This window comes from Besnoitia besnoiti, chromosome IV (genome assembly GCF_002563875.1).
Source record: "Besnoitia besnoiti strain Bb-Ger1 chromosome IV, whole genome shotgun sequence".
Lineage (NCBI taxonomy): Eukaryota > Apicomplexa > Conoidasida > Eucoccidiorida > Sarcocystidae > Besnoitia > Besnoitia besnoiti.
This window is the reverse complement of record NC_042359.1, coordinates 4,119,894-4,139,197: the sequence shown is the minus strand read 5'-3', so window position 1 is coordinate 4,139,197 and position 19,304 is coordinate 4,119,894. Positions and strand designations below refer to the sequence as shown.

The window sequence follows — 19,304 nt, the reverse complement described above, 5'->3', positions numbered from 1 at the left end:
GACCTCGGACGCGTTTTCCTCGTCCGCCTGGAAGGGGGATTTGTGACTGTGCCGTGATTGAACAAGCGGCTACCTTTCCTACCCCGTCGCCTGGTGGAAGCTGGAAACCCCCCCGCCTCGCGACTATTTTCTCCTTGGCACAATCTCCAGATCTCGCTCTTTTCTGGCAGAGGATCCGTTTCTCTGTCAACCTGCCGTACCCCCCGGCGAGCGCCGCTGCTTCTCTTGTAGGGTCGAGTGCGAATCCACATCCGATAACGGGTGCTCCGGAACTCTCTATTTGAACATTTTTATGTTAAACGATTTATTTTGTACATCAGGGACCACTTTTACTTTGTTGCAGGGACAAGCGTTGCTTTGTTGAGGCGAAACGTGCGCCATTTGAAAAATTTCGCGTTCCCAGTGAGGGCCGGATTTCAGTCCTGTCTCACTCCGCCAGGTACGCAGACACTTGGAAGTTCTCCAGATTTTCCGAATTGTTTCATTCAGAATACATTATCTCCGCTAGTTAAGGGGTGGAGAATCCTGCACGGGTGCCGTCCACAGGGGACACGATAGGCACTCCGTTGTCTCTACAGACTTGAGCCACGCTCATCGCGAGCACGCCGGCAGGTGCGCAATCTACTTCCAGTGGGATTCCGGAATATGCCAGCCTACACGCTAATGGTTTCTTGAGCGTAGCGGGGCGGCTGAAGAATGCAGATATTTTGTGGATGAGGGCTGTCTACGACGCTGTCGCGAAGACTGCTCCCGTCATACGTGCGCCCGCGGGGTGGCGTGCCTGGGACGTGTGAGCCAAGCAAAGCTCGCAGCGATTCATGTACTAAAACAGGCAATGACAGAAATACTTTCAATGTTGTCGAGACGATGGAAACCTACAGGGGTTGTGGGGCCCCTGTCAGACATTGCGTTGGGGTTTTCCTTCGCTGATGTTCCGATGCACGTTACAGCGAGGAAGAGAACGTGCTGCTGGTGTAGATTCCCGCCCCACGAGCGCGCTCTGTTGGCTATGGGAGCGGATCGGAGAGGCCGGAACTTTGTTCCAAAGGCTTTTTGCACGTGCAGTGTGCATCCTCGGCTGCTCTCTCGGGCTGTATGTTTTCAGGTGCTGTTTCCGAGCCAGCCATTAAAGGCGTCCGCCTGGGCCATGACGGCGGCTCGCCTTACGTGTATAGTACGGCGTTTTCTGGACTAGCGAATCTTCAAGAAGCCTTGTGACCTCAAAGGGACAACCTGTGTCAAGAAGGACGAACACGCTGCCCACCTCGCGTCTTCACCCCGCCCCCATGCCGCCGCGAATCATGTATCTCCACGGGCTCGAGGGAGCCCGTGGGTCGGACAAGGAAAAAATGCTGGAGAAGGTCTTCGGCAAACAAGCGTGCAAGAACGTGAACCTTAAGACTCGCCAGACGATCATGCTGTTCACTCTGCTGTTCACGCTGGTTGTCCTCTTGGTCGTCTGCGCGTGCGTGTGAGTGTGGCTTCGCGGAGATGCCCTCTCCACGACCTTCACGGTGCCTCTGGGCATTTGCGACTCTGGGAACTAGTGTCCCCATCTTCGCTGGAGAGAATCGGCCATCCAGGACCGTAGCTGGACATTGCGCACATCGAGTGTGTGCGACAAATGAACAGTATCCGGGACGAGGGCACGCGGAGAGGCACGAAGCCTTAGTGCATCAGGGGCCGTGCTTTGTAGAAGGGTGGCTGGGCATCCAGATACTGTTGGAAATGGCGCGTATCCAGCTGGGTGGAGTCGACGGAAGGGAGGGAGACAGGGAGAGACCGCGGAGTTTGTTCCTCTCTGTGTTTCTTTCAGGGCGTGCTTCATCTGGCTGAAGTGGTACATCGGCCTCGTTGTTTCCCTGATAGCTGTAAGCCATTCACGTCATTGGGCGACGGGCGCTACGCAGGGCCGCATGTATCTCGCGCACAAATCCCGCTTCAACGGGGGAGGGAGGGTGGCTTCGCGACTACGTCCATGCGCCCGTTAGGCTAGGCAAGTGGCGTCATAGGACACTCGCTGGTCATACCGGCGTAGGCGTCGATGTGTGCACGGCTTGTTCGATTCGGCGACTCCGAGGGAATCAAACAGAGCATGGGTACCCGTTGTGTGTCGTGAGGATACGATCGTGCGGAACAAACCGAATGTGGTTCGAGTTTCGTGACTGGGCTGCAGGTGTTGCTTTTGGTGGCGGGCTACTGGATTGCCGGACGCGGCGTCACGCAGTACATGATGAAACAGGCGCGTACGCTCGCGGAGAAGAAGTTCAAGGATTACAAGCCGAATGTGATTGTCGCGGAGACCTTCGGCGCCGTTGTCGCGCTGAGCATGGACGTTCCAAAAGTTGCGCTGGTGAGTTCACGCGGTTCGCCGAAGCTTGCCAGTTGGGCTTCATTTGCTTATCTTTCACAAGACTGGTGAGCATGACGCGGCGCCTCTGTGCGAAAGCGCTTTGCTCCTTTGCGTCTACCTGGGGTGCTGGGATCGTCTGAATCGGCACACAAACGCGTGCGATGCGGATTGATCTCCCGGGGTGCCCATTCCACAGCTTCCCTCGGCCGTCGCACGGTGTTTGAGCGCGGAACTCGACGCGTTGATCGGCGGGCCTGTGTCTTCTGCCGGGTGCATGTCTGGCGACCCCGTGTTTCTCGGTGCCTGTTCGGCTTGCAGCTCCTGCTCGCACCGGCTCAGGACCAGTATACGCGGTTCATGAAGTTGAAGACGTATTGGGGGATCGGCGACTTCCCTTACGTCATGGTCGTTCACGGCTCGCACGACAAGACCATTCCTCTCGATGACTCTGTTCGTTTGATTGAAACCAGCGAAGTTGGCCGTTGCAGACTAGAAGTTGTTGGTAAGTGCCTTTTCTGTCATTGCACATGGGCGCGCTCGGCGACGCTCTCACGTCGAGTTCGCGGTCAGGGAGACGGGCGGGGAGGGGGGGGAGGGACTGGAGGGCTTGCGCTTGAGTCATGGCCGAGCAGTCTCGTTTCGTGTGCTCAGGAGATCTCGCATGTCGGTGGTGGCTGGGATTCGACGCTGCAAATCTCGGTGCAAGCGCGTTTTTTCAACTTTGAGTGTTTTCCTAAGCGGACTGCAGGGGTTTAGGACACTCGTGGTATGGCGGCCGGGGTTAGGGATTATCGCGCGGCAGGATTTTGACGTGTTCGTTTGCTTTATTGTTGGCCTTGTGTCAATCTTTCCTCCCTCAGACGACAACCATTCGCTTAAAGGTGTCACGGCAGAAGACCTCGAGAGCTGGGTCAAGGAGGTATACACGATCGGCAAGCAGCAGGCGCGGAAGATGGCCGCGGACGGAAACAAACAAGTCGACCCTTCTCTTTTCGGCGACGATGACGACGACGCCAAGACGACTTCCGGGTCGGCGACCTCGGTTTAGGAGAAAGGACGCTGTCTGATCTCACCGACATGTCAAAACACGAGGCGACTGCGCGGTCCAAAGCGAGAGTCTCGACTTTCAGGGGCCAGACAGTCGAGCACAGATGCCTCGGACCCCTCGGCAGGCAGTCTGAGACCAAGTTGGTTTCGGCGCGTCGCCTGTGACCGTCTTTCCATGTGGACGGGTGTCAAAATGCAGAGAAGGTCTCAACGCCCTGCGTCATTTGCAGGAGTAGCAAGTGCCCAAGGCGTGCAGTTGAGTCCCATCAGAGAGCGTCAGTACATGCGTTCTTACAGCAGTTTTCCATGTGATTTAAACATGCAGCATTTCCATTACGGTGCGTAAGGCGACTGGAATCGCGTGCGTTCCTTGCAGCTCAAAGGGGGGATACCCTGGAGAGTGCCAGCGCAGAATCCTCTCCAAACGAAGTCCTTTATGTACCACGTCGCTACACACCTGGGTATGTCTTTTGTGATGGCTTACGCTTACTGGAATATGCGTCCGCAAATCCATGCGAGTCCTGAGAAGAATCACAAAAGTCAAAGGCGCAAACCTGTATCGAAGATCCATCGCTTCCCGCGGTCTTCCGATCCGCTGACTTGTGCCGTTCAGCAGCCGTCGTCGTTCTTCAGAGACATCCACTGTAGCTAGGGTTTTATCATTGCCTTGAGTAGCGGCTTGCCTGATGCACAGTCTCGAGGGTGCAGTAGTCTCCTCGAGGGAGAAAGCGCATCTGCACGGAAATGCGCTCACGAGTATAGACAGAGCAACGCAGTTCCAGCATCTGTTCGGACGTTTGGAACGACTCACGCGCACGAAGCTTACTGACCAGCAGGACACAAACCGAATCAGCTGCCGGCAGCTGCCGGCATCCCAGTAGCGAGAGACTGGAAACAGATCCCGACACGCAGATGTGCATACCGCAATGTCCACGATGCGCGAGTTACGTAGTAGCGGGAGAGCCTCCAAGCAAATGCTTTGATGGGCATCGCTGTCACGGAACTGCCGCCGGTCGGGGCTAACTTTTTGTGCTACTGTGCTCCAAAACGACATTGAAGGTGCCTGAGGGAATTTCCAGAGGCCACACAGTTTGGCACTGCTGTCAGCATGAGCTGGTGCTGTGCTGGCCTAGGTGTTGCCAAAGACACATCGCTTGGGGCGAGTGAATCGGTATAACATCAGAGAAACGGTAGTGGCTCCCATGGAAACCTGTGAGGTGGTAAGCAACGGTGGCGAGCACCTCACTAGCGGGTGTATGTCACCAGCGTTTGAGTTACGTAAAAACTGCTTATGATGGTGCAGTGTCTCCCCTTACAGAGGAAGGCAGAAAGCAGGACTGTGTTTAATGACTTGCGCGTCGGCGGAAGCACAGAGGATCCGCAATCCGGAGTCCCACATTCTCTGGAGGTTGGCTTGTTACGCTGCCGAGACGTCGCTGGTGGAGTAGAACCAAGAACTCCGGTAACGTGACGGCAGCTTGCTAACCTCCGGCCCAGCTTCCGTTGCTGCCAACTGAACGGTCCGGTAATATTTTTGGCAGGGCATATTTTTGAGTTGATCGCCTTCGTTGTTGTCAACAATATGGAGTAGAATCTCCCGCAGAGCCTGGGGGTTAGTGCATGCGAGCCCTGTCACTGAGAAACGGGGTTCCATGCGGCGCGGACAGCACCCGACAGCTCTACAGCTCAGCGCCCTTAGCCTGTAGCAATACAAGCGACACAGACCTAGAGCCTTCAAGGATGCAGATTTTCGCGCGTGTCACTGCCACTGTATTTTCTAGTTCTTTGTGAGGTAGATGACTCCGGCCTCATTGCGTCTGTCGGATGTAGCTCGTCTGTCACAGACGGACGCGCTCGCCTCATGCGGTCCGGAAAAGTCGCCTCGACAAATTTCATCGCATTTTGCTTCCTCTTGCTGTTCACTTGCCAGCGGTAGTGTTGCAATGTGAGCTTCGCTGAGTCTGATTCTCTTGCTTCACCACATAACAGCTTGATTACGAGCTCACCAATTTTCGGGTCAGTTTTCCACTGGCCGAAGTGCTACGGGCTAGCCGAGTTAACAGAGCGTACGTACAGGAGGTGTATCTATCGGCATGCCCGCCGCCAGTCATTTCACTTCCTGAACCTCCGGCATTCTTGGTTCGTTTCGCCGCTGTAGAGGAGTTCTGCTGCTATGCTGTGGTGCCGCAGCACGAGGCGTCGTCCTGCGCAAATGCGTACACCAAGGCGAGTTCTGCTGGTGGGCGCGAAGGACGGTCACGGCAGTCCAGACAACCCAAAATCACTCCTGGGTTGAGCGAGGCCTTTCTGGCTGCCTGTCAGCTGCGTCTAGTTCGACAAGGTACCTTTGCATCTCCACTCCTTTTCCCCGTTCCCCTTCTTTTTTGCTGCCCGTCTCGCAGCGGCCTTACCGCGGTGGGAGGTGGTTGAAGGCGGCAGCCTCAGGCTCTCAGCACCGCCTCTCTGAGAGACCTCCGCACTTTGCCGTCGCTTGGTGCGCGCTTCCTTCTAGCTGAGGTCATCGCGTCACTGTCCCTAAAAGACGCCGCTAGAAGCTCCTCGGCGAAGGTTGTAAGCTTCTTCGACGACAGAGAGCGAACATGGAGGGCGGACCCCTGAGCTCCAATCCTCCTCCGCAGGAGGTAGCCACCAAAGAGGAGGCTTCCCCAGAGGCTGAGACCAAAACAGACAACAAGTCGGCGGATGCAGAACAGGCGTGGCCACAGGAGGGTGAAGAGCCTCATCCTTCAAACCTGGAAGACATGGCTGCTCCATTACCGAGAAAGGAGAGTTCCATTCTAAAACGCAGTGGCAGCTCGGCAGTGGACAAGGCTGTGAAGAAGGGCGTGAGCTGGGGTGCCTCCGCTGATCGTGCGGTCTCTTTCCAGACGGAGGAGGCGCCGTCTTCGTCCGCGGCAGAGAGCAAACTGCCTATGGGGGAGGGGGGTGCCGTGGAGCCCTCGCTGAGTGGAGTTCTGCGCACCTCTGGCGATATGCGGAGAAGCCGATTCAACATTCCTCGGCTAGAGCTGGAAACAAATTTGAAGAACTCGTTCGAGGAGGAGGGAGGCCGCCCGGCCGCGCTCCTTAAAGACCTGGGCCTCTCACAGTCCAGCGTCAGCTCCAGGGGCTCCGTGTCCTCTCGTTCAAGCTTCGCCTCATCTCACTTCTCCCATCTCAGCTCGACCCAGGAGATCCTCTCCAGCGCCTTCCACACAGTCTACAAGAAAAATTGTAAGTGGCGTTGTGTGATCCCCTGTGCGTGGCGTCTTGCGCCGTTGAGTGCGGGATACCTGCCGTCCGGCCCCAGCCCCCCGCCCTCCCCCTCCCCTCGCCTCAGCCATCCAACTATTTCCTGCCAGACATCTCAGTACATTTACGCCGGAGTGTCTCCGCCTCTCTGCATCACAGAAACAGACACTGCGGCGCCTGCGCATGGGGGCGTGAAGTTCGTTTCGCCGACAGTGTGTCGGTGTCGTGCTCCGAGGCCTTGCTTTGCTGGCTTGGCGCTTCCACTGGAGGCATCGCTTTGCACTGATGCGCTCACGCAGCCTTCTGACCGTGCAGGGGGCCCCGCAGCGCGCGCTGTCTCGATCCTCTGCTTCCCTCTCCTCTCGGAAGCCGGCTTAGGGAGGACAAACTGTGCGGGACTTGTATCCCAGCGATGGCCTCTATCACTAGCTCCGGAGCTGACCTGAGGGATACGAGACGTCTCGCGCAGGCAGATACGTCTATCACCATGCGCTGCGGAGAGGCGAGACGCGGGCGACAGACTCGTCCCGAACGCCGGGCCCACTGAGCCAGTTACTGCGAGGCACTCAGCATCTTTAAACCGTAGTTTTGTCGTCTTAAGAATCGGCGGATGCCTCTGCGCGGCGCCGTTTGACATCAAGCTCTAAATGCTCGTGGGGCGTCTCTAACTGCGAGATCTGGCGGTTCTTCCTTTTCACGCGTTTGCTCTGCTGCGTTCCGTATTCTCCTGCGCGCTGCCCTGGGCGCTGTGGGGCGTCTCAGACTTGGCCAGCATGGCTTCGAAGGATAACCCACCGTTTGTGCGGGCCGATATGCTGGCAGAGCATCCCGCGAGTCTCGAAGTCTTCGGTTTTCCCTGTCGCTCGTTGCGCGAGAGTCGGCTGTGCAGTTCCAGAAGCGCCATGTCGACTTCCTCGGAAGAGGAGGACGCTGAGGGCGGATTTGGCTTCCTTGAATCCAGTAGGGATGCAGCGCCAGCTATGGCGTATACGCCGCTCTTCTTCTCCCTCCGCGTTTCCTCAACCTCAGTTCTGTCGCACTGATTCACTCCGAGGTCGTCAACGGCCTCACGCGTATCGCGACTCTCTTGGCGGCGCGCCAGGGACACGGAGAGGCGTCGCGCGCGCTGCCAGTTGTGAACGCTACCGTCTCCTGCGTATTGTAAACAGCTGAACGGCAGACACAGGTTGAGTCGATATCTGAGTTTTGAACCGGGACGGGCTGCCGCGGAGACGGTGCCCTTCGGATCCGCTCTCAAATGTGTATGAGTAGGCGCGCGCTGTTGAAACAGCGTTGAGCGCGAGCCGCCGCTGCTTTCTGTGTGCCTATTGTCTCCAGTGCACTCGCCCCTCGTTTCCTGCAAGGCCAATAACCTTCTCTGCGTGACCTTTTCTGCTTCGTTTCGGTTTCAGCTAGTTCACAGGCTTCTGCCAAGGAGGCGATGAAACCTGCGATTCGACGCCGCCCGCGCTTTCGCTTTCAGAGTGACGGCAGCCGAGCCGAAGGGGCTTCCACGGATTCCTTGTCCTCCGTAGGTAGCAGGCATACCTGCATCCGCCGTGCAGCCTCCCTACTCCGCGCTCACACCTTGATCTCCCCCATCATTTATCTGCACACGAACCTGCATGTCTGCTGCGGAACGCATCTCCCAGCATTTGTTCATGCATCTGTCTGCTTGCGTCTGGTCTGGATGCCTGCTTATAATTCCAGCGATCTGCGTTTCCGCTCTCGTGTTGCGCGACGCTGGATTCGCAGCGCCTAGGCGTGACCTCGGGTATCTGATCTCTCTGCGTTCCGTCTCCAGATCGAGGCGCCGCACGCACTCGTTGCGGACTTGTTGGAACACAGATGCTCCGTCGGCGAAGGTGAGGATCTTCGGATTTTCACGGATTGTACGTAGCCGCAAACTAGACACTCAGAGGTGTTAGACTAAGGTGGCACGAGGAAACTGCATCCGCATGGCATCCGCTTCCCCTTTTTCGTGTCTTTTCTGTCGAGACCTGGCGTCACGTTCGTCACCGGAGCCTCTCCTCGTCCTGTGACTTCCGTATTGATCTACCTGTACATATTTCGCTGTCATTCTGTGCCTGGAGGTGTTCAGAGCGCGAACAGAGCCTCGCTCGGCCTATGACGGGGGTTTGTCCCGCATGCAGGCCGTCTTCAGGCGTCTTCGCGTGCGTGCAGGCGTAGCTGTCCATATCCACGTTTGCACAGATATATATATATATATATTGATAGATAGGTAGATAGATAGATATATGCAATAAATATTTATACATGTATATGAGTGTAGTTTGTGTGCGCATGCATGTGCTACGCTCTGTGGTGTCGGCTCTGTCCTGTGTTTCTAGACATGCCAGAACGCAAGCGGAGCGTGTGCGTGCGACGCAGTGGCATCATGAGCAAACTTTCACTCAGGAAATCGGCACGCTCTTTGCAGCGCACGCCGACAGTCTCCGCGGTGAGAGGCCTCTCTTCAAATTGAATACGCGACTCTAGCGCGAGACACGAATTTACACACACAAATTTCGAAAACCGTAGGCAGTAGTCGGCTTGGGTTTAGCCGCGTGAGGAGCCGGAGAGGCGCACATACGCGTTTTTCAAAAGAGGAAAAAGGAGGTTAACAGCGTCGCACACCGTGAAGGGAGCGGCATGCGTATGAAATGATGCGGATTTTGTTCGCATGCACATCAGCGTGTCTCGCGCTCGTCTCTCTCCCTGTCGAGGTGCTCTGCTGTGGATTGGGCTCTCGTTTGCGAACGCAGACGTAACGCGTTCTCGCGTTTTCGTCGCGGGTCCGCCTGCTGCATGGCTTCTCCTCGCGTTGTTTGCCTGCGCTGTTCTTCATTCTCCTTCCCGGGAAGCAGATGGAGCTCGAGAGATCCGAAAAACGCTACGAGGCGGAAGTTTTCTCAGAGATCCTTGAAAAAGTAAACGCGCGCGCGCATCGCCGAGGCGAACGACCGGAGGTCTATGAACAGCTCGCACCCGAGAAGAAGAAAACAGAAACCCACCTTCCTGCTTCGCCGTTTTCTGAAGGCTTCTTCACTGGTACGACACATAGTCCTCTGCTTACCACCCTATATATATATATATATATATATATATATGTATATATATATATATATATGTGATCGTATGGGTTTGGCAGGCTCGATGTATACGAAGCCAAGTTCTTTTGTAGACGCATAACTGCCGTCCGTGTGCAGCTGTTGGGCGCGACCCGCCTGTGCTCTTCTTCTTCCGGAGTGCGAAAAGCGATTGCGTTGCACTGTCGCAGTGCACTCCGGAATTCGACTCCGACAGGCGCGCCACCGGATCGACCACGCGGCTTCAATTGCGTCGTGTGTTTCGCTACCAGCCCCAGTCTTTATTGCGAGTCCACCGGACGCATCCGTGTGCGCCACCCGGGAGAGATACTCTCTGTGTCTCTCTCACTCTCACTTTCTCTCATATGTATGAATTATATCCGGTCGGGTGCCAGTCTCTTTAGCCGTGTGCGCGCACTTACACCTCGCTATGTCTATGTCTACGTTTCTTCATAATCTCGCATTGTGTCTGCGGTGTGAAGCCGTGTTTTGGGGGACATTGTTGCCTGTGATCCATGTCCTGCCTTGGCGTCTACAGATGCTCCGGGGAAGGCGAACGTGGAGATTCGCACACGCAAAATCGACCCCGAATGGGCCTTCCAGCAGTTCAGCGGGAAGAAAATCGACGGAGGTGAGGCGCGGCTCGCTGCGTCTGTCTGTTTCTATGTATTGACTCATGCGTAGCTGTGTGAGCCTGTCGGCGCTTGCAATTGGATCTGTCCTGCGTGCCTCGTCTCTTTTCCATGTTTGCCGAGGTGATTTTTAAGTCTCGATGTCCTGTTTAACGCTCATGGCACAGTGAGCTTTCACACCGAGGGGACTCCGGAGTCCCTGAGGCAGCGGCAACCCAGCGTTCTTTAATTTTGTTTTTCAGAGGCACGTTTCGATGACAGTCTCGAGATTCTCTATGAAGAGCGAGAGGAGGTCAAGCTGCATGGCTACTCGCGTTTCCAGAAGGAAAGCGCGAAAGAACGATATGATCGCCTTGTCCGCGAAGTTCCTCATGCAATCGTCGGCGTGGTAAGTCTCTCTTCGCCTCGTCCCTAGTCCGACCCGCCTGCATACGCCGTCCTGTGTCTTTTTGCTTCTTTGTGTGTTTCTGTTTTGTTCTTCGGGCTGGTTTAGTTCTCTTTGTTGGGATTTCGGCACGTCGGCAGGTGATCTGTTTTTTCCATTCTGTTGCAGGGAAGGGGGGGGGGGAAGGGGGGAGCCGTTCGTCCGTGCGCTCTCGCGTCGTAGTTTTTTTTTTTCATGTTTCTGCGGTGCGTGTCGGGGCGTTTGTGTGCGGTGTGCGTTCAGCGCGAGTACTCATCCAACATGAATCTGCTGGAAAAAATCCACAAGGAAGAGGAGGATCCGCCCGAGGGGTCTCGGGCGGCCTACGTGCTGCGCCTGAACGATATGCTGCGAAGTACGTCGCGTCGCGAGCTTCCTTGAGCGCGGGCGAGGATTTCATCTCCTGTCTCTCAGAGTCCTCCTGTGCGAATTATGAGACCTTGTTCCTACACGTCTCTCTTCGGGGCTCAGGACCAGTAGCCGCATTAAGTGTTCTTTAGGGCACGTCGCTGCCTCATCTCTGCGCCGACTGCTTCTCCTCCCAGTTCGCGTGTCGGCCGTGATGGAAGCAGCTCGCGCCCTTGCGGTCTGACCTTCGGTGTGTGGTTGCTCGCCGGTTTCCGCTGTCTCTCGCGACTTGCGTTTTCAACGTGTCCTCATCGCCCCGCGCCCTAGACTCCGGCCGCTGCGCCAATGCAGATCGGCGCGTGCGTCGCCTCCTCCTCCCCTGCAGTTCTTCGTGTAGACACATACACATATACATATGTACATATATATATATATATATATATATATATATATATATATATATACGTGTATATATATACATATGTTTTACATCTGTACATGTATGCACACATACGTGCATGCATTCATACAACCCACGGGCATACACATGTGTACATGTATGAGTATTCATCTGTGTATAGGTTTGTATGGACGTCGCGCGCTGCGCTGTTTTTGTCAGGCCAGCGCGAGGCTGTCGGGGCGCTGGTGAAGGACTACGTGGCGGCGGACGTGACTCTTCAGAACGTTTTGTTTGGCCGAACGAACTTCACACTCGAGGGAGAGCTGGTGGACGTCGACTTGTTCGATGCCTACTGTCCTGACGACTGCCTGCCTGTCAATGCAGTCGCTTCCAGCGTTCAACAGGCACGTCTCCTCCACAGGAGAAGCCCATCCAGGAGCGCTCCCGACGCAGTCGCTCTTTCGTGCGTTTGTATCTGTGTATCTGCCTACTTTCTTATCTATCTGTCTACCTCTCAATCAATCTATCTATTGAGCTCTCTATCTATCTATTCATCTGTCTTTATCTATTTATCTGTGTCTTTCTATCTCGGTCGATCTATTTCTGTCTCTCACTATCTATCTATGTTTCTGTGTGTATTCATCTGTCTCTCTATCATGTATGTGCTCGTGTTTTTGTCGAGGTTTGTTTCCTGTAGATTCCCGTGCAAGCGGAAGACTGTCAAGGCACGGATACCAGCATTGGTTATATTGCATTTTTAGTATACATATTGTATGTGTATATTCATATATAATGTATACGTATTTGGGATCGCTAGAAAGCCGCGTGAGGTTTCTGGACTAGGTAGGCCTCACGGAAGACGTCTGTCGAGCATGCGAGACGAACTTTCACCATGTGTTGTCGCTTTTTGAAACAGGCGTTTGCTTCGTCTCACGGCAGTGCATGTGCCCAGGGCTTGGGAATCCCAATCAGACGAGGCGTGGCTGAGCCTGCGATCCAAATTCGAGTGAGTCTTTTTCGGCGCTTCAAGTGCTTCTTCGTGCCATGGGCAGCTTCAGGGGCTTTGACGCTGAGTACATTCGTTTCTCCTCTTTTTTTTCGTTTGGTTTTTCTGTCTGTTAGCGTCTTGGCGGTGCGGCCGCCTCACTGGCCGCTCCTGAGCTCTTGAGTATCTCCTCTTTCGCGGGGAAGATGCGAATCTCATTTGCTGCAAAAACAGACGTCGTCATGCTCTTTTAGACGTTTATATCTGTATATATATATGCATATATGTGCGCGTGTTGTACGCGTTCATGCGCAAGCGTACGTATCGTAGCGCTTCAGTTTTGTATATTGGACATTCGTGGATCTCTTTCTCCATGGGGATGTATTTGTCTAAGGCCCTGTGCGCCGCAACGCAAAGATATCGAATCGTCTCCTTTTCGTGATGCCTTGTCGTGTTTGTTGCCAAGGCAAGAAGCGGAAAAGCGTTGTAAGGGCGACGTGCCGTTGTGATGGGCGAGAGATTGGGCATTCTTTCACTCGCGGAATTTCACCCTCTTTCGGTTTTATTGTTACTTCTCCTGATTGGTGCTCGTAGGATGGCGCAGTGAACGAGGGTATTGCACTCGCGAACTTCGAGAGGCGACTACAAACCCTCGAGGGCCGCTTGGAGGGTGAGGCGAATCACCTCAGGAATGGATGTCGCATTTCTGAGTTTTCTTTTTCTCGTTCCCGTTTGTTCCTTCTGCAGCTTTGTTGGTCGTTACTCCCTTCTACGCGGCTTCGTTTCTGCCTGGAACTCACGCATGCAGTTGCGTGTCAGTGCGACTTTTGAGCAGCCCCCCACCTTTCTCACGCAGGATCTGAACAGACATCTATGTGGTTGGCTCTGCATTTGTCTTTTGAGCATGTGTCTGCTTGCGGCGCCATACGAATCCGAATATTTCTGCGTTTTCTTTCGTTTGTTTTTCTGGGCAGACGTGTGCAACTTGATTGACGAGAACAGGCTTCTCCCTCAGAAGAGTTTGACACGAGACGCGCTGGACAAATTCAAGGCAGACTCACGTAGTTTCGCCGGTACGTGCTTGTCTATCTAATTTTCTGCGAGTTTCCGCGTCTTCAGATTTCACGTTCAGGTCAGCGTGGGCGCCTGTACGTGTTTGTTTTGGCGATTGCGTCACCGTGAGTGGTATGACTCTGTTTTCTGGGGTTCCCCAGACGCGCGCGGGTCGTCCGTTTTGCCGTCTCCTCTCGTCTGGCTCCTTTTCTCCTGACTGTTTCCCCTCATTCTGGCGGTTGTCTGCCCTGGGTGTTTCCGTGCGTGTGTCGCCTTATCCTCTGTTTCTCCTCAGTGCCGCGTCTCCCGCCACCTCCGCTTTCGCTCTCCTCTTGTCCCCCGTGCTTGCTGTCGTATTGTTCTGGCTCTGTTGCATTGGTGGGGAATCTTACCGGTGTCTGTTGGTGTCTCACACCTTCGTTTTCCGGTTCCCTCTGTCCTTTGGCTGCAGCGCAACTGACGGCGATGGACAACGTGCTGTCACACGCGCTGTCAGAGCCCGCGCTGAATCGCCTGGAGCTGCGGCTGCAAGTAGTCAAGTCGCAGATGGAAGAACAAGAGGCCTTCGTCCGCAGTCGCGAGCAGCAGCGCGCGAGAGAGAAGCAACGCCAAGTCGAGAGCGGAGCGGCGGACCCTGCAGACCTCGTCGACCTGCCCGACGACTGGAAGCCCGAAACCCTTCTCAAGAGACTCCACGAATCTCTCATCAGCTTCAAAGGAACTGCGGAGTGAGCGCACGCATTCCCTCGCATGTCCTCTTCTTGATTCGTATAACGCCTTTTCTGCCCCACTGCACAGATGCGGGTGCGTGTGTGTCTCTCCTCGTTTAAATAAAAAGAATATTATATACATATCTGCGTGTATGCGAATATGTAGAAGGCGCGTGAGCAGGCGAGCCGTGTAGGCGTACATGCCACTGCAGCATGCCTGCGGGGCGACTGGCGAGGCCCCGGGGATGGCTGCTTCCAGCCCCCGCCACTCTCGCCGTCTGCGGTGGAGCATGTCCCAGAGGATGCAATTCCGCATGGCGACAACCGGCACTTGTTTTTTTATTCGCGTTTCGGCAGAGGCGCCTGTCGGGTTAGTGGGAGCCGTTTAGCGAGAAGCGTCAGCGCGTGCCCGTTCACTCGACCGTAGTTGTGGGCGTGTCTCTACATATTTATGCATATGTGCGGATGTGCGTGTTTTACGCTCGCCTGCCTTCGTTGGTTCGCCTCACTTGATTACCAGGTATCAGCACGAGTGTCAGGGTATGGAAAGGGTCGTCGCAGCGGGCAAACGCAAGTGAGTGTGTCGTCTCCAAATCTGCGAAGACCGGCGGTTTTCCTATTCTGCGATGCAGACGCATTGATGAAATTGGAGGCAAGCTGGAGAGTGCGTTCGCGGCGCGCAAGCCGGTGAGTCGTGCTTCGTGGATCTGCCGCATGCACCAAAAATTGAAGCGGACCACCTTCGCTTAACTTCAGTGCAGTTGAGCGAGTGCGTCAACTCAGGTCGGTCTCAGCAGATGAAGCAAAAAGAGACACTGCTTTCCCGATCGGCGCCGCATGAGACTGGTGGCGCTTTCCTCGATGCCCTACACATCCCCTCTGGCTTCGTCTGGGGTCATCCGTTACCTGCTTTGCCGCAGAGTGATAAGGCGTTCAATTTCCATTGCCTGGTGTCTCAAGCATTTTCTTCGTCAGGGACTAGCCTGCGGTCTCTGCTGCGCGCTGGCTTCACTCTTTCTTCAAAAAGACCTTGGTTGTCGAGTTTCTGGTGTGTCTCTGCACAGCTGGTTGACTTTCTCAAGAAGATGCACAACCAAGAAAAGCAGAACGAAGTTGTGCTGGTAAGTCCGAACTGCGAGGGATTTGGGGGCGATCTCGAAACTCGCGTCAGTCGTTCTAGCATGCGTTCTTGGTTCGCTTCAAGAGAGTTCTCACAAGCAGAGGACGGATGGCGTGCCCGACTGCGGGGTGAGCGGGCCATAAAGCCGACGTGCTTCGTCCTTTGCAGACAACAGCCCCTCTGCATGCGCTGCTTCTTTAGTTGGCCAAACGTGTATCTATCGACCCGTTAACTCCGGTACAAATATGGAAATGTGTCTCTGTAGGGACGCTGAGAGTGTGAAGCTGGGCACCCCCATACGAATGAGCTTGTCTCGATTCCGGGTGGATGCCAATATTGCATTCGAGGCAAGGCGTAAAACCTGCAGTCCCCTTTCCTCTTGTTTTCGTTTTGTCAGGCGACGTTGGGTTCGGCCGTTCAAATGCTGCAAGCAGTAAGTTGACATGCAAATCTACATATATACCTGTATGCACAAATACATACATACATATATATACATTATATATAAATATTTATATATATATATATACGTATATGGCCCTGAAAGCTCGTGTGAGTTCATGCAGAGGTGTGTTCGCCACTAGAATCGCGTCTGCGTGTCTGCCGGAAGACCTCTATCTACGGTGGATTATGAGCACCCTCTTGCGGCAATGCGTCTGCGGCGTACGCCGGAGGTGGTTGCTTTCGCAGAGCGGCTTCAGGAGTTTGTGCGGAGATGCACTGGCGTGCGCGTTTTTCTTCTCTCGACGCCAGGGGTCGTTTGTGGCATGCATCGCACGCTCGTCGTCGTTTCCGCTGCATCTGTGTTTGTGTCTTGGGAGATGTTTCCTGCGAGTTATGCGTGTGTTGCGTGTCGCCTCACCCACGCAGTTGAACGGCGCTCACGCGAAGGCGAAGGAGACGGCGGGCGTGTCGCCGGTCCTCGGCTTTTTCGGCGCGGAGGCTCCGGCGGCGTCGCCCAAGCGCAAGAGCGTGGCAGGGCTTGAGTCCGCTGCACTCGGCCTGCGGTCAGGCAGCGGCTCACAGGGTATGAGCTTGTTGCCGGCGCCGAGCATCCGGCGAACGAAGACAGGCTCCTCGGACAAAATGGAGCCGCTGCTTCAGAAGCGCGTCTCGTTCGATCTCAAATCGCGGGCGACACGCGTCAGTTCGAAGGACGAAGCGAAGCTCCAGGAGCTGCTGAGAAAGGCTGGGCTGCGCGACACGCTGAAGCTGAAACGCGGCGCGACCGAGAGCTTCGGCGCAGCCCAGGCGGCGCCCGCCGCAGAGGGGTCCAATCCCCAAACAACGAGCTGGCGGGTGATGAAATTCAAGTCGTTTTCCTAAGCAAGTGGAAGGCTCGAAACCGGAGCGGGCGATCGCGAATGCGCCAGGAAAAACCATGCAAGAGGGAACTCCCGGCTACACTCAAATCTGTCGAGTGCGGAAGCAAGCTCGACTTGACGGAGTCGGCATCACGGTGTTAACTCCGGGAGGTGTAGTGCTGTGCGTGGACCCGAGACGAGGGAAACTCTTACAACAAAAACGAAGGAGAAGAGAGCGCGAACAGTGGAGTCCAGAGGGGCGAGAAGGGGACTCGAATCTGTAAACCCTGAACAATGTGGACGCCGCTGTGCACGGGCTCGCGAAGGAATGAGAAGATCCATCCAGCAGTGTGGAGGAGCACATTCTTTGGCGTCAGACGTGACCCCTTCCTCCATTTTTGCCGCTGCGCGTAAATCTTGCAAATCTGTGTCCGCATACTGCCTCATATGCGCGGTGAAAACCCCTCCGCTAGCACCCGTGAGCTCGCCGCAGGAAACGGCCCGCTTGCGTGAAACTCCGGGACCCTCACAAGGCAGCAGGTCATATATACATATGTATATATGTATATGTAGATACTCTTACGGTCACGAATTTAATGTCGGAGTATTGACAGCCTGCGGTGTTAAGCGAAGCAGAGAGCGATATCACGGCGGCTAGGATGTTCCCTGCATGCGGAACGTTTGCAATGGTCAGAGTTTTACGACGTAGAGCACGCCGTGGAGTCGAAGAGCGTTCCATTCGTAGAGTCACAGAGCTCCGGTTCTCACACGGAATCTGATGGCGTGGTGGTACATGGTATTCGTGCAGGACGTGCTCCTTGAAGCTCGTGCCCGGAGTTCTACGCAAGCAGAAATGTTAGGGAACTGTATCCGAGTTACATGAGTATTCAGGCATGTAAAACAATCTATGCTGGTGAAAACAAGGATCTTGTGTGGACGTCGAACGGGCGATGCTACTGCAGTGCGTATTCATGGCGTACCATACCGAATCACGCAAGCTACTCTGCTTGCCCATGTTTTGCGGAAACACGGTGCGCATTTAGACACATGCCGGTCACCCCTCTGCTTATTCCGGACTCCGGCCGCAGTTCCTGTCTCACCGAGAAGGCAGCCATTTCGACTAACGGCTCGAATTCACCATATCCATCCCACTTCCCACGTTTGGCCTGGTGGCGTGTCTGTGAGCGCAGTGAAATGAGTGAGCATTCGTGTATCACGGTGGCGACTGAGCGGCTGAGAATCCTTGGAAGGCTGCAGGGCACCTCGATCAAGCATTCGGGGCGTTGACGCGTCCCGCAAAGTTTAGAAATTAGCAAGTGCTTGAGCGGGTGGTGCACCCATTGTCTGCGGCAGCTCCCGATGCTTGGATATCTGCGACAACACTTACACAGGAGATGGGCCTTCTGTATTTGGCACATCAGGAAACAAAAGAAACCTGATCCCCCTCAGTCACACAGCGACTCCGTATAAGGGCATTTGGCGCGTGTGGCTAACCCCCGGAGAAGGAAGGGCGGCGAGTGCAGCGGTTCTTGGGGGATGTAGAGGATGCCACTTTTGAGATGAAAGTCAGCCAGCGGAAGCCGTACGAAGGAAGTGGCGAAGTTATCCTTTAACCAGAGATTCGAACAGAGAGCAGGGAAACGCGACACAGCTGCAAGAATAGCACTACTTTCCAATGACAAAACGAGTTCCCAGAATTCGTTTTCTCATCCAACGGGACCCAATACTTTGAGGAAAACTGTTGACGTCATCCATCAGTGAAACGCTTGTTTGAGAGCCAGCGGTGCCTCGCACATCAGGGAGAGGTGAAGACCTGGTTCGGTCTCCTGGCAACTGCCGATTTCGACTACAAACTCAGCGCTCTATACATGGGACTTCAACAAAACAGTTCCCGAATGTGCTGTTGCAGGGCTGCGGCAACGAGGACCCTGGCAAGCGTCGCCCTGTAGTGCTTTGCGTATTTTGCTCAGGAGGATCATTTGGCATCGCCGAGCACACCATCTTTTCCGCGAGGGCTTAAGTTTGTTCCTGAACCGTCGGTAGCTTCCTGAGCGGCCATAGCTGGCTAGCCCCTTCAACGGCAATAATGCAGAAGGCTTATTATGCACACCCCTATTACCCCCCGGGACTTCATTGAAATCGCGATATTATTTAATTCCCCTTGCCGTGTGCTCCCCCGGCATACGTTTGGTTGCCCCTATAAGAGTGAAAATTATCGCAAGAAGACGGTCACTTCCACGGCTGACAAGCGGATTCCCAGGCGGGTGGCAGCGTGTCCCAGACACGCTGAGCTCCCTCCCTTTGCAGCCATGACACATTCGCTCGAGAGTACGCTCCAGCTAGCTGCGTTTCAGGTCTGTTTTTCTCTTTTCCACTAGGAGAAATTGCGCGAAGGAAGCCCAAAAGCTGGCCTCGGTACAGGATGGGCCTGCGCTTGCGCGCGCGGTGACTGTTTTTTCAGGTACGAGACGCCGCCGGCACTCGTCGTCCTTTTGCCCGCGTAGACAACCGGTTTTTGAAGAGGCCTTTGAATGGTGAGGACGCTTGTCCTGTCTCCTACATATCACTCGCTTTTCAATGCCGTCAC

The 19,304-nt window shown here is 55.0% G+C and overlaps 2 protein-coding genes across 2 annotated transcripts; both read left to right on the top strand.

Moving 5' to 3' along the window:
- Positions 1–1,286: 1,286 nt before the first annotated feature.
- Positions 1,287–3,401, top strand: BESB_056840 (uncharacterized protein; the record flags this gene model as incomplete). The annotated part of the gene is made up of 5 exons (XM_029364119.1): positions 1,287–1,471; positions 1,817–1,871; positions 2,177–2,353; positions 2,672–2,855; positions 3,214–3,401. 5 exons carry the CDS (start codon positions 1,287–1,289, stop codon positions 3,399–3,401), a joined length of 789 nt encoding a protein of 262 aa, XP_029220042.1.
- A 2,599-nt stretch (positions 3,402–6,000) lies between these two features.
- BESB_056830 (uncharacterized protein) lies at positions 6,001–16,739 on the top strand (the record flags this gene model as incomplete). Its single annotated transcript, XM_029364118.1, has 18 exons — positions 6,001–6,634; positions 7,415–7,612; positions 8,065–8,183; positions 8,457–8,517; positions 9,004–9,113; positions 9,520–9,703; positions 10,280–10,372; positions 10,616–10,761; positions 11,041–11,152; positions 11,765–11,940; positions 12,462–12,551; positions 13,125–13,200; positions 13,505–13,603; positions 14,035–14,311; positions 14,926–14,980; positions 15,358–15,414; positions 15,811–15,846; positions 16,284–16,739. 18 exons carry the CDS (start codon positions 6,001–6,003, stop codon positions 16,737–16,739), a joined length of 2,979 nt encoding a protein of 992 aa, XP_029220041.1.
- Between the last annotated feature and the right edge of the window lie 2,565 nt (positions 16,740–19,304).